The sequence below is a fragment of the Schistocerca gregaria genome, chromosome 4, assembly GCF_023897955.1.
Source record: "Schistocerca gregaria isolate iqSchGreg1 chromosome 4, iqSchGreg1.2, whole genome shotgun sequence".
Taxonomy (NCBI): Eukaryota; Metazoa; Arthropoda; class Insecta; order Orthoptera; family Acrididae; genus Schistocerca; species Schistocerca gregaria.
The window spans coordinates 430,569,897-430,585,549 of record NC_064923.1 but is presented as its reverse complement, the minus strand read 5'-3'; the positions used below and the strand labels follow the sequence as shown (position 1 = coordinate 430,585,549).

The 15,653-nt window shown below is 40.2% G+C and overlaps 1 protein-coding gene across 1 annotated transcript in view; it reads right to left on the bottom strand.

Annotated features, from left to right (window-relative positions):
• The window catches only part of LOC126267081 (DNA polymerase epsilon catalytic subunit 1), a 266,885-nt gene that overhangs the window by 19,563 nt on the left and 231,669 nt on the right, over nucleotides 1-15,653 (bottom strand). Inside the window, exon 33 of the mRNA XM_049971944.1 lies at nucleotides 13,152-13,281. Coding sequence (XP_049827901.1) covers nucleotides 13,152-13,281 — 130 coding nt within the window. The remainder of the gene's footprint in view (nucleotides 1-13,151; nucleotides 13,282-15,653) is intronic.

The following is a 15,653-nucleotide window of genomic DNA, read 5'->3' as shown; positions in this document are numbered from 1 at the left end:
TGTAACATCTGTGATGCTCCATAATTAGAACAAACCAACAGAACGTATGAAATAAGATATAATGAACATGAAAAAGCATGGAAGTATGGTTGGTTGGTTTCTTGTTAGAGGTATTCTACAAATGTTGAATAGCTTGAATGGCTATTCAACATTTGTAGAATACCTCTAACAAGAAAACTAACCAATCAACCACAATAGGAACATCCATGAAAATAATCAGATTCAGGGAAAAAAATCTAATCACATTCACACCGAGGGATTTGTCGCAGAAATTTGTACGCGACACAAGTCGTGGAGGAAAATACCTTGGTACATGCACATTGCAACTTAGATCAGGGGTTTGTGCCTGGCAAAAGTGGCCAACATTAGCTTTCTCAATGGTGACATGTAGCCAATCAGTTTCATGGAACATGGCGTCCAACACAGAACTTTTCTTTACAATAGCATCTGAATGGAATTGTAAAAAGGGAGAATAAATGGAGAAGGAAACGTAGGTAGTGGGTGCGTAACTTGTAAATGGTGTTGTCATGCAGCTCTCAGTTCTGTGATAAGTGACCTAAAAGTTCAAGACATACAGAGTTTCAAAAATTTTGTTCGTATGTCTATGACAGACTTTGAAGTATTACTAAATGTGACAGCTCAATACTACACATTAAAGAATATAAATTTTCGAGAAGCTGTAACCCCTGCTGAAGTACTTGCAGTTACATTGCACTTCTAAGCTACTGGAGATTCAAACAGCTTCTTAATGTACGTGCATACTGTAATAATACCAAAAGCATGTCAGGCTATAATATGAAAATCTGGTCTTGAATCCTCTTCTGAAGGACAGCAACATGTTTTTTGATGTGAAAGGCTCTCAGTTGACATTCGATGTACTTTGCAGCTGAGGTAAACTTGTCTTCCTTTTTCCTCATGATTAGTTCATTTGCACACCTCAAAACTTCCGTGGCATCATCACTAGAATATTGTTTTTATTACTTTTGCCTTCTTGCAGGGTGGGTTTGTAGGAAGGCTTCGAATGAGTACTCTAAGTACTTGCTTGCCTGCCAATGACGCTGATGTACTGAGGACAGTCTCTTCACCACATATCTCTTCCGATCAACCCCAAAAAAAGGGGGGGGGGGGCAGGGGACATTGTTCATACTTTCTTTTTCTTTAGACACCAGATTTTGAAGTACAATGATTTCACATGCATTTGAGATTCGCTGGAACTTTACTGACTACATAGGGGCAGTAGATGGAAAAAACCTGCAAACTATCAATCCCGCTCATGTTGGAAGCACTAACAACAACTATAAAGACTCTTTCAGTACTGTTGATGGCATTAGTGGATGCCAATTACCATTTTCTTTATGCAGCAATGCAAATTTAAAACGTATTTCAGATGGAGGTGTATTTAACTGTACAACCATTAACAAAGCCTTTCAAAGCAGGTCAGCTGCACATACCTCAGCCAGAACCTCTTCCCCTAGATAATTGTTGCTGACAATGCCTTTGCACTTCAAGAACATGTTATGAAGCTCTACCCAGGTAATCATAACAATAGAAGAATATCTAATTACAGTCTCAGTCGAGTCTGACGAGTTGTCAAAAATGCCTTTGGAATACTATCGTCTACTTTTCGTGTTTTATGTAAATCTGCTCATCTTGATCCCCACAAAGCAACTATTGTGAATTTGTATTTATCTTCACAATTTTCTAAGAAATCGAGAAGCTCACCTAATTTATTCACCACCAGGGAGTTTTGATTTTGAAAATCTAGAAAGGGGTACCGCAGAACCTGGGAGAATGAGAGACCACCTACCACTTACATTACTATCAAGAATATTTAGAAATTTTGCTGAAGATGCTAAGCAAATGAGAAATGGGCTTGCAGCATATTGTACCACCGTACGAGAACAGGTGGAGTGGCAGTATTTAGTGCTGAAGATAGTTCATTGATAATTATCACGTTCAACAATAATGATGTCCTCCTCTTATACAACTGTAAACACCTCTTCTATATTCTTCACCGTTGTCTAAATAAATATTTACAATAAAACTCATCCGCGCCTCCCATGAACCATGGACCTTGCCTTGCTGTTGGTGGGGAGACTTGCGTGTCTCAGTGATGCAGATAGCCATAACATAGGTGCAACCAGAATGGAGGGGCATCTGTTGAGTGACCATACAAACATGTGGTTCCTGAAGAGGGGCAGCAGCCGTCTCTGTAATTGCAGGGGGAATCATCGGGATGACTGACTGATCCAGGCTTGCAACATCCACCAAGATGGCCTTGCTGTGTTGGTAGTGCAAATGGCTGAAAGCAGGTGGAAACTACAGCTGAATTTTTCCGAGGGCATGCAGCTTTACTGTATTGATGATGGTGTCCTCTTGGATAAAATATTCCAAAGGTAAAATAGTCCCCAATTCGGATCTCCAGGTGGGGACTACAAAGGAGGTCATAATTATCAGGAGAAACAAAACTTGTGTTCTATGAATCGGAGTGTGGAATGTCGGATCTCGATATCGGGCAAGTAAGTTAGAAAATTTAAAAAGGGAAATGGGTAGGTTAAAGTTAGATATAGTGAAGTTCGGTGCCTGGAGGAAAAAGACTTCTGGTCAGCTGAATACAGGGTTATAAATACAAAATCAAATAGGGGTAATGCAGGAGTAGGTTTAATAATGAACAAGAAAATAGAAACGCGGATATGTTACTATGGACAGCATAGTTGAATGCATTATTATATCCAAGGTAGACCAATTTTCCATGCCTACCACAGTAATACAAGTTTATATGCCAACTAGTTCTGCAGATGATGAAAAGATTGAAGAAATGTGTGATGTGATAAAAGAAATTATACAGGTAATTAAGGGAGACGAAAATTTAATAGTAATTGGGGACTGGAATTTGGTTGTAGGAAAAGGAAAAGAAGGAAAAGTAGTAGATGAATATGGACAGGAGGTAAGGAATTTAAGAAGAAGCCACCTGGTAGAATTCTGCACAGAGCACAACTTCATCATAGTTAACACTTTGTTTAAGAATAATGAGAGAAGGTAGTATACGTGAAAGAGCGCTGGAGACATGGGAAGGTTTCAGACAGATTATATAATGGTAAGATAGAGATTTAGGAAACAGGTATTAAAATGCAAGACATTCCCAAGAGCAAATGCCGGCTCTGACCACAATTCATTGGTTGTAAACTGTATATTAAAACTGAAGAAACTGCAAAAAGGTAGGCATTTCAGAAGATGGGACGTGGATAAACTGAAAGAACCAGAGGTTGTAGAGAGTTTCAGAGAGAGCATTAGGGATTGATTGATAAGATCAGGGGAAAGAAATACAATAGAAGAAGAATGGGTTGCTTTGAGAGATGAAATAGTGATGGCAACAGAGGATCAAGTAGGTAAAAAGACGAGGGCTAGTACAAATCCTTTGGTAACAGAAGAGATGCTGAATTTAACTGACGAAAGGAGAAAACATAAAAATTCAGTAAATGAAGTAGGCAAAAAGGAATACAAACGTCCCAAAAATGAGATCGACAGAAAATGCAAAATGGCTAAGCAGGGATGGCTAGAGGAGAAATACAAGGATGTAGAGGCATATAACACTAGAGATAAGATAGATAGTGCCTACAGAAAAATTAAAGAGACCTTTGGAAAAAATAGAAAAAACTGTATGAACATCAAGAGCTCAGATGGAAAACCAGTCCTAAGCACAGAAGGAAAGCAGAAAGGTGGAAGGAGTATATAGAGGGTCTATACAAGGGCGAAGTATTTGAGGGCAATATTATGAAAATGGAAGAGGATGTAGATGAAAATGGAATGGGAGATATGACACTGCATGAAGAATTTGAGAGAGCACTGATGGACCTAAGTCAAAAGAAGGCCCCGGGACTAGACAACATCCCATTAGAACTACTGATAGCCTTGGGAGAGACAGCCATGACAAAACTCTACCATTTGGTGAGCAAGATGTAGGAGTCAAGCGAAACAACCTCAGCCTTTGAGAAGAATATAACAACTCCAATCCCAAAGAAAGCAGGTGTTGACAGATGTGAAAAATACTGAACTATCAGTTTAATAATTTATGGCTGCAAAACACTAACACGAATTCTTTACAGATGAATGGAAAAACTGACAGAAGCCGACCTCGGGGAAGATCAGTTTGGATTCTATGGAAATGTTGGAACCTGCAAGGCAATACTGACCCTACGATTTATCTTACAGGGCAGATTAAAGAAAGGCAAGCCTACATTTCTAGCATTTGTAGACTCAGAGAAAGCTTTTGACAATGTTGACTGTAATGTTCTCTTTCAAATTTTGAAGGTGGCAAGGGTAAAATACAGGGAGCGAAAGACTATTTACAATTTTCACAGAAACCAAATGACAATTATAAGAGTTGAGGGGCATGAAAGGGAAGCAGTGATTGAACAGGGAGTGAGACAGAGTTGTAGCCTATCCCCAATGTTATTCAATCTGTATACTGAGCAAGCAGTAAAGAAAACAATAGAAAAATTTTGGGTAGGAATTAAAATCCATGGAGAAGAAATAAAAATTTTTAGGTTTACCGATGACATTGCAATTCTGTCAGAGACAGCAAAGGACCTGGAAAACCAGTTGAAGAAAATTGACAGTGTCTGGAAAGGCAGATATAAGATGAATATCAACAAAAGCAAAACGAGGATAATGGTATGTAGTCTAATTAAATCAGGTGATGCTGACAGAATTAGATTAGGAAATGAAAAGACTTAAAGTAGTAGATGTGTTTTGCTAACTTATGTGGTCAAAGTGGAGACGATATAAAATGTAGACTGGCTATGGCAAAGAAAGCTTTTCTGAAGAAGAGAAATTTGTAAATATCGAGTACAGATTTAAGTGTCAGGAAGACCTTTCCAAAAGTATTTGTATGGTGTGGAGCTATGTATATATGTGAAATATAGACGACAAATAGTTTAGACAAGAAGAGAATAGAAGCTTTTTAAACAGGGTGCTACAGAAGAATGCTGAAGATTAGACGGGAATATCATGTAACTAATGAGGAGGTACTGAATAGAACTGGGGAGATGAGGAATTTGTGGCACATCCTGACTAGAAGAAGGGATCACCAGTTTAGTATTGGAGGGAAGCATGGAGGGTAAAAATCGTAGAGGGAAACCAAGAGAGGAATACATTAAGCAGATTCAGAAGGATGTAGGTTGCAGTAGTTACTTGGAGATGAGGAGGTTTACATAGGATAGACTAGCATGGGGAGCTGCATCAAACCAGTCTCTGGACTGCAGATAGCAACAACAACAATAAAACTCATGTATAATAAATACACTCTAACTTACATACAAGTGCATAAACTCATTCTTTGCTTGTTTACACTGTTCAGAAAGAGCGACAAATCAGAGGTGTACCACTTCGATATGTACGGCTCTTCTCTATCTGATCCTGATGTCTTCCAGGGTGAACATTTGTTAAGTTTGCAGAACATGGGGGAATGTAGGTTCCAATAATGAATGCCTTTTGCAATATTCTTCAATTAGTTTAACGGGTTTATTTTCTGTTCACTCCATTTTCACAATCTGCTACTGAATATGCAACACCACGAGTCTGCCTGTGCATTCACAGCAGAAAATTTTATCAGGGATTAGTGCAGAGTTTTCGATGAGCATATGGATACAGTCACTTATGTAAACTTGCAACTTGTGCCACAGCTCATGTGATGGACATAAGCATACATGACAAATCTCTCAGTGTGAATGTAGCTCAACACTAGAAGAAAACTGCTGTATTCAAAATGCAGTCACAGAAGAGAAACACACAAATGACTAATTAAACATCTATAACCAAACATTATTAAGCTAATAAATATGCAGTAGATAAATACACAGAAAAATAGGTTTAACAAAACAATGAGATGTACCCACAGAAGTTACACCACAAAAGAAAATAGAAGAGGTGCGAGTGCATCTACACAACATGGAAATGAAAATATATCCAGCACCAGTAAAGTGGAATGTTCTAAAACTAGTGCAACTATGTGAGAAAGAACATTATGAATGAAGTAGGAAGCAAAAAATTGTGAGAAAGAATTGTAACTTAACACTACTTAATAGTAGTAATGAAAAATAAGAGAACTATTTATGATCTTGACAGACAGATTTGTATGACAAACCACACTGGTACAATGACCACTGGAGAGTGCTTTGAAATGAAAGTTAGTATATGGTATAAATAAGACTTTTATTGCATGTGTATGAAGTTTCAACAATAACTTGGATTATTAACATCTTAATTTTCCTTCAATACCCGTGAAACAGGAACGTGTGGGTATCGCCGCTTACATGTCAGTTGTTTATTGAGGCAGATTTACAGGCACACCTATGCACCTCATTTAGGATGTAGGTTATGGTGACGGTGTGGTAACGAGAACTGATAACTACTCTTGCCAAAAATGTATTTATTCTGCCAAATGAGTAAATAAACAAGTGAGAAAAATGAAATCAAATCGCAATGAACATTAACTGGTGATCATGATAATTGTCTTTGCATAACAGTTCCACCAGTCCCGGAGGCTGTACACTCCTCGGTATAAGCGCGTCATCCAATTGCGTGAGAACAGCTGATGTGTGTACAGAACGAAATGAACCTTTTTCTCACAATCGCAAGGCACCTTGTATTTCGTGGACGCAACAAAACAAAAGTTGAAATGAACGGAAGTGCCAACCGAACTTCCGCATGGGTCTGTGGGGAACTCGCATTAAACCCATGTGGGCTGTGGACTGAAGTTATAGACTCCCAGAATACACACCTTTACTATACAATAGCTCAGTTCACACTGCCTGTTGATTTTTCTGCTGACCCGCATTTGTGCACATCATACGTTGCCACAGTTTTGCCTATTGGCAGGTATGCATGCCGAAGCATATATGATGCAACTAACTCGGGCCAGCCTTGAACGGCTCTGGTACTTTCACGAATTTTTGCAGCACGGCTGACACACAGATCCCTTCTTCGAGAGCAGAGCTCAGAAGCTATGAAAAAGTGCAGGTGTCCAGCTTGTGTGACAGATATTTGGGTTCCGCACGTTTCATTCTGACGTCAGTGTGAGCATGATGGAGGTGGGCCAGTCAGCTGTGATTGCGTGGTGGCGTGTGAGTAAGCATCAAGATGCACAGTGGGCGTGTCCTTGCACAGCTGGCTAGCGACAGTAGAGGCAGGCAGTGCTGGCTGTGACTTACTTGAAAAGATGTTGTCTTGAAAGAAAAACTGACAACAAGAGGTAGCAAAATAAAGCATTATGAGCTTCACTGTTCAAACTTCACAGACACGTGAGGTTGCGGGAGCTTGGCCTTGGGATTCAGTCCAGACTCAATGCTTCGGTACAGCGATCACAAGAAGTGTATACACTTGCGCAAGTACAGTGTCGTTGCATAAATGCAGTTCCTGGAACTGCGACGGACAAGCCTGGCAGTGCGGAGAGAGAAGTCCGGAACTTGGGGGAAAGGACACGAAAATCCGGTGTGGAAGTTAATTCGGCCTCAACGTCCGATATGGCGAAGGCACAGTGATGCGAACACAAGTCAGGAGCTGCAATGGACAAGCAGCTGGTAATGCAGGAGGTGGTTTCTGGATTTCAACTGGAGATGACATGGCTCACTGGAGACAGGGTGTCTACAGCAGGTGATGGCATGATGCAGCACAGTCATTTGGATCGCACGCGGCAGCTGGACGGCGTGACGTAGTCCGCTGGCGGCTGCGGTGGGGGTGGCCTGGGCACTTGTGGTGAGTGTGGCCTGGGGCCCTATTCTGTAATGTTCATATCTATCGGTGCAGTTCTTAATCCAAAGTTGCTATTCTGTAAGCTTCTGAGGTCTGATACTGATCAGCACTTCTGCAGATTTTCTGACAACTGTACCGAGAGGTGGTTAGAGTTCGATAATGCCACTCATTCGGTTCAGTGTGACTTGTTTACAGGTAGAATTTGTTATTTTAGAAATGTTGAGTGGTTTTAGTTTTGGGCTTAGTGATTATGTTTTACAGAAGAACCACCAGGTCGCATCCGAATGGAAAGTGAGTTCATAAAAGACAGTTTTCCTTTGTTAGAAATATGATTTGTTCCGTTTTTACTGTGAATGATTATAACATCAAAGAAACCGTTTTGGTCAATATTCTCACAAAACACCTGCTATTTTTACGTAATTAAGAGCTTAAAAAACATTAATTTACAAGATGTTGGCTCTGCTTACATATCTGACACGAGTGTTAGCTGTAATACTTGTGACTTTGCGTACTTTTTTCCCGCAAATGGTTTATTTATTAATTATCAAAACATGTTTACAACTTTTTAGTCATAATGGACAGGAATTTTATGAAACCTGACAATGGAAACCTTCCAAAATTTCAGGCACTTGTGACTTAAGCCTGCATCGTTCAGTGACAACATGAGCCTGCATCTCTATTTATTTAAATCTGTACAGCTGTCCCACAGTAGTTGTCATAGCCAAGTGGATAAGGCAAGACACAGTAATGCTGTAGATTGTAGGTTTATGTCCCACCAGGTGTAAATCCCCCCCCCCCATGTTTGTAACACATTCCGAGACTTTGTTACTCATGAATTTCTGCAATATTCATTGTTATTTACATTTAAGTGTGCACCTTCCCAGTAATAAGTATCTTCGATTTTGTGACTTCCGTATGTTTAGAAAAATGAAACTGCTGCTGTGTATGAAACAACCGACAGTGACATTTTTCTTTTTTATTTTCACAAGCAATTCACCATTTTTTTTCTGAGTATGTAGTAATTTCGTTGTGTGTGGTTAGACAGGAATCTAAGAGCACAACTTACATTACTATGAATGATATTACCAGCAATCATCTTCATAACTCTTGCTTGTCACAAGTATTTATCTGCGATTGGATCCTTAACAGCAGTCGACAGAGATGTAAGATCCTTGCCATAATATTTTTAGATTACACCACTATATATGAAACATTCTGATTTATCAGATGTATGTTATAAACTACGACGAACTTTCAATACTTGCACTCACCACATGCTCACGAAAAGGGATTTTTCAAATTTTGTTTTTAGACTCAAATTGTTGACGTGTAATATAGGGAAGTAGGCTACTTCGTCATTTGGATCTGCAGGAGTGAGTTATGACAACATTCTATGCATTTTCTTATCCTTTCACACTCTCTTAAACAATTTTTCATGTGTTTTTTTTTTTTTTTTTTTTTTTTTTTTTTTTTTTTTTTTTTTGTACAGTGTGGCACTACACACCATTCCTAACTCATATTCCAACATGTAAAATCCAAAACAAAATATCAATATAAATGAGCATAAAATGACATAAGATGGCATTTAAGACAATTTCCAGAGCACAAACAAACAACCAATCGTTATTACGTATACTTCGAAACACATGATGAAATGCACTGCCATGAGTAGCACAGTGGAGTTGACGTGGGGTGTGACAGTCTGCAGACACGGTTGAAAGCATTCCGCTTGAATTTCTCCAGGAGAACCGAGTGGTGTGATGTGCCTGTTGAAAGTTTGTCATTCTTCTGTCCTTCGGCAAAGTCCTCCGAGTTCACGGGAGGAGAGAGAACGGCACAAATACGGAACAGGCAGTCAGCAACGATGTTGTCAATTCTGGAAATATGATGGATGTCTGTGGAGAACTGTGACACATACTCCAACTGCCGGAATTGGCACGGCACACAATGGCTATTATTGCCTGCAAATGTGCGTGGTTAGTGAAAATTATGAAGGGATGAGCTTCTACTGATGGGCAGAAGTACTTTACTGTCTCAAAGATTGCAAGCAACTCGTGATTGTAAGCATTGTGACTCTGAAAGCTTTCATAAGAAGAAACCAATTGGCTGCCACTGAAGCACTGTTGAAGCACTGCTCCAATGGCTGCCTGGCTAGCATCCATGACCACAGCCATGGCTAGTTTAGCGTTATGCACAGGGTGAGCGAGCAGCGTTGCTTCTGCCAGGCTTCATTTGAACTTAATAAAGCTTTTCTTCATTGCATCCGTCCAGTTACGAGGAGCCCTTCCCTTCGCAATAGGTGTTCCAGGACTGCAGGGCATAGGACCATGGGCTGCGTGATGGTTGAACAATGCCATGTCACAACATGGCCTCTATCTCAGCCGTTGCTTCAGCGAGTCGCTTGGGCGCAAGTCAAAATGGATGGCATGAGGTGAGTAGGCCAGGTGTAGTCAAAATTTAGTAGCCCATCAAATGTTTTGACGTCCCTCGGTGCACCAGGCGGGTGAGTGAGCTCTGGAAATTTGTCCAGTATGTCAGCGTACAGTCTGGGGGACTTCATTGGTTTAACGTTGAAGAAAGTGGTCGGCCATCGCTAATTTGAAATTTGCCATCGAATCAATCAGCAGGGTGTTCACGATGTCGGCTCATAAGTTGTAGGGGCCAAGGAAATCCGCATCCATGACTGGTTTGACGAGATCAGTCACAGGAAATGTCCAAAGGAACGTGCCACGCTGTCCAAGGTCTAAATTTCGGTGACGACTGCCATATGTTTTTATTGTTGAAGTCTTTGATGCCATAATAGACAGCACCTCAGCCTTCTGGCAGCTTCTTAGCATACATCGGGGGGAAATAGACAATCGGAACCTATGTTGACAAGGTACTTCACACTGCCAGTCCGTTCAGTTGCGAAGAGATGCCTGGATGTTGCACTGAAGCCACGTGCACCTAGGCCTGGTTGCAGCTGACATTTGGGTGCGAGCAGGGAGGACAAACCTTTGTCAATTCCTCACCAATGTGGGAATGATACCTGCCTAGCCTGCTCTGCCGCTGCTCTAACGTCACTGACGTACCTCCAGAACAGCTGGTACTGCACTACGAACTGTGCGAACCAGATAGGCGCTATTGGGACCTGCTGCTGCTACGGCACCTACTGCCCTCTGTCCACGAGTGGGCCAACTGGTCGACCTGCGTGTTGACTGCTGCCACCCGTGTGGCCAAGTCCTGAACTAGTTGGGGCAGGTCTGCATCCGTGCGCCAGTGGCTGCAGCAGATGCGTATCGGCGCGGAGTCAAATTTGCCGGCATGGCAACGGCATTGTAGGCTGCCATGACAGTGATATTGAGCCCCGTCGCCAGCATGTCATGCACCGATCAGCCAAGTCTGTGACTGCATACAGCAGCATTTCTATTTGCTGTTGTGCTAGAAGGCTGCGCATCCAGATAACATGCAACAGTGAGTCTCGGACCATGTCAGACTGTGCAAGACTCCGCATATGGCGCATAAGCTGAGATGGCCTCCTGTCGCCGCACTCCTCTTGGTCCAGCAAGTGATGCACCCGTTATTGCTATGATGATAAAATTTGCTGTATTAGCTCCTGTTTTTGTCAGTTATGTAAAGACTGTGTCAGCGGGGTGGTGATTATGTCCTTCACTTCGGCTGCATTGTCTTGATCTAGTTGGCTCACGACGTATTTGAATTTGGCGAGGCCCCAGATGGTAATGTTTCTCAAGAAAATTCCCTCCACTTGGCTGAACCACATGATTGGGTTGTAGGGCCAAAAGAGCAGCAGCCTAATCAACACATGTCCTGTGCTTGCCGCCGCTCCCATAACAGTGGGAGGTGTTGGTGTGGCCAGCTGGTACTGGGTGGGCAGAGACTGTGCGTGTGGAGAGTGCCTGTAGCTCGCTCTCCAGTCACTGGTTGCGTGTTAGCGGCTCATCATTGTCTTTTGTCTACTGTCTATTCTTTTTTGCAGCTTTTCCAAAGTCATTATCTTACTTTAGCACGTAGTTCACAATGATTTGTTCAAAAATTCATTCTTCGTGCATGAGGGTGTACATGTTACATCACTTGCGGTTTCATGTCACACTGATGAAAGTTCATCACCACGTATTTAGCCTAGTGGTCACGTCGGGGTCACCAGTGAAACGGGAACATGTGGGTATCGCCGCTTACATGGCCGTCATCCAGTGAGTTGACTTTACTATCTCACCCATGCACTTTGTTCAGGATGTAAGCTATGGTGATGGTGTGGTAACGACAGCTGATAACTACACTTGCTAAAAATGTATTTATTCTGCCAAATGAGTAAATGGACAAGTGACAAAAATGAAATCAGACTGCAATGTCCATTAGCCAGCGATTGCGATAATTGTCTTTGCTTAACAGTTCCACTTGAACACTGATCCCAGAGGATGTACACTCCTCGACGAGGAGCGTGTCATCCGATTGGGTGAGAAGAGTGGACACGTGTCCAGAAAGAAATGAACTTTTTCCTCGGGACCACAGGGTGCCGTGTATTTTGCAGATGCGACAAAGTGAAAGCGGAAACAAATGGGTAGCACCAAACAAACTTCCGTACCAGTCAGTGGGGAGCTCGTGTATAGCTCGACCCACGTGGCCTGCGGATTGAAGTTATAGACTCTTGAAATAAGTGTCCATATTGTACGGCAGCTTAGTTCGCGCTGCCCACACGTGGCCACAATTCTGCCTATTAACAGGTATGAACACCAGTGGATATCTGATGCAGCTAACTTGGGCCGCCCATAAGCAGCTCTGGTCTGTTCATGTGTTTTTGCTGCACCAATGTACATGTAAGTAACCAAAAATGCATTATACTCATTACACAGATGCAACATGTTGTGCATTATTCCTCACCATTAACCATTACACAGATGCAACTAGTCATCACAAAGAAACAACTATTATAGCAACAGTGACGGATGTTGAAGGAAAATAAGGATTTTTATTACAGTAACAAAACATGGTATATAATCTACATTATTTGTAAAACTGCAACTGTGGAAAAAGGAGGCCTACAAACAAGAAAAACAGTACATAAACACTGAGTTTTGTGCTACTTTAGAAGCTGTCTAAATCTGGAAGATATTCCAGGAAAAAATCAATTATATCAGAAGTGCATATATCTGCATATTCCACTGTATTGGAATACGGAGGTGAAATTGTTTTTTACTGAAATGATGTTATTGGAATGTACTCAGATTGTGAAAGTTCTAGTGTATAAAGAATAACAGAAAAATTACAATATTTTAGTTGTTTCCAAATATTACACAAGAAAATAATAATTTTTTGAGATAGAAGTGTTCAATTAAACTGTGCTTGGTCAGTGCATTATTAAATTAATAATTAAAAAATAGTTAACAATGAAATACAAATACCTTGCACACTGCCTTAACAAATTCTAATGCCGGATTCTTATTGACTGTTGAGTTTATTAATAATGGTGATACTTCATCATCAGCAGTGGGTCTATGTTTGCGAGCTTTCTCCTGTATAGACTCTGTCATCCTGCAAAACATATTTATTTCTATCAGTAACTGCATACTGCAACATCTACACTGCACTACTGTGGGATGATTTGAAACTGGGAACAATAACACAGCAAAAATGTTAATAGGAGTATAAGGACAAATACATTCAAGTTACTCTGAACAATAGGGAATAGATCAAAGACCACACATTCAATGTCACTTGTCTTCCACCAATGCCAGAACCAATTGAGTTGTTACTACTCATTGCTGTGAGTACATGGCATTCTCCTACAAAGCAAGTTCTCACCCACAAAGTACAGAAGCACCTCCACGATGTGCAAATATCAACATTAAAACAGTAAAAAGCATTAATTTTGTCTCTTCTTGGTGAGACTGCTATATCAAGCAGTTACTATTCCCAGTCAAGCAGTTACTAATGATCAGTCTTTTACTTACTTCTAAATATAACATGGAAATCACAATATTGAAACTTGTAAGTAAATGGCAGTTCCTGAGTCAGAATACACACAAAGTTCTATTTTCCTAGAAAATTATGTACTTTTTGGGAGAAAAAAATTAATATTTTAGGATGCAGCAAAAGGACAATTCTATATTACAACATTGATACAAACATATTTCCAGTTATCAGTACACACAGAGTTACAGGTGTTTGAATGCTGTGCATACAAGACATGTCATAAAAATGATTCGGACCACGTAATAAATTATAGAAGCAACTTCTTGATGTAAAATAACACACATAATTTACAGTTTAAATTACATTTTCATACATTCCATTGTTGACGCAAATACAAAAAGCCGCTATCTTTCTAATGTGTAATTTTTTTGGTTATGTTTTTTTTTTGTGAAAGTAGCCCTCTATTTTTCATCAATTACTACACCTAAATCATTAAATAGGATGCAGTATGATGATACTGTTGACCAATGAAGACGACTAGTATGGTAATTCACTGTTCAGACTACAAATGTAATTACCTCATTGGTGATTACACCAACCCACACATTTACCGAGGACCAATGTCAAAATGTTTTTCCATAACAGTAAGGGGATTTTCATGACACCACTGATGAGGGTTTTGGGTATTACTGATGCACAAGCAACTCCATCAATGACAGAATTAATTAGTAACTAGCAATCGCCAATGAACAACATTCCAATATCTGACCTTCGCTGCACATGTGAAGGTGTTGCGCTCACTTAATGGAATAACATGTTCCTTGATCATGTGATTATGTTACAATGGTATTGTGGACTAAATCATAAAGCAAATGTAATTAACTGCTGTTAACATTTGCTACAGTTTTATACGTGGGCATCAGTGTATGTGGTTTTCATTGGACTATCTTCTACTTACTGAAGATTGATTTTTGCTACATCTGTTACCCTGTTCAGTATATGCATACATACATTAATACTTGTTTCATAGATCATGAATATGACATTTCGTAATAATGTAGAATATGTCACTTTAATGTAAGTTTTCTTTACACACAATAATTTATTTATTTTATTTTACAGTTACTACTTCATATCTAAAAATTCATCTATTGAGTAGAAGGAGTCGCCATTCAGAAATTATTTTAATTTGTTTTTAATGGTTGGATGACTGTCTGTCAGACTTTTAATGCTATTTGGCAAATGACCAAAGATTCTTGAGGCAGCATAATTCACACCTTTCTGTGCCAAAGTCACATTTAACCCAGATTAGTGATGATGATCCTTTCTTCTAGTGTCGTAGCTAAGCACTACTGTTATTTTTGCGTTGGGGTGGGTTATTAATTACAAATTTCGTAAGTGAATATATGTAATGTGAAGGTACTGTGAATATACTGAGTCCTTAAATAAATGTCGGAAAGGTGATCTTTGGTGGGCTCCAGCTATTATTCTGATTACACACTTTTGTGCAATGAATACTTTTTCTCTTAATGATGAATCATATGATGTCATATGAAAGCAGTAAACGAAAACAGGTGTAGTACGTTAACTTACAGATATGTTTCTCACCAAAATTTGCAATAACCTAATCATTTCAGCAGATCACCCATATGTATGTTCCAATTCAATTTCTTATCAATCCACACGCCCAGAAATTTTGAATATTTGATTCTGTCTTAGCAACAGACTTCTGTTCATAGTCTATATTTATCAATGGTGTTATGCCATTTGTACAGAATTGTATACACTGTGTTTTCTCAAAATTTAGTGAGCTATTTGTGACTTCAGTGGTGTCAAGCAAGAGCTCATTGGAGGGCAGGGTGGTGGTTAGCTGTACTTTCTGATGACACCTGGTTCTGCCTCAGTGCCAGTGATGGCCGTGTGTTGGTTAGGAGGAGGCCAGTTGATCTGGAGTGTGATTTTGTATGACAGAAGGAACACACACACACACA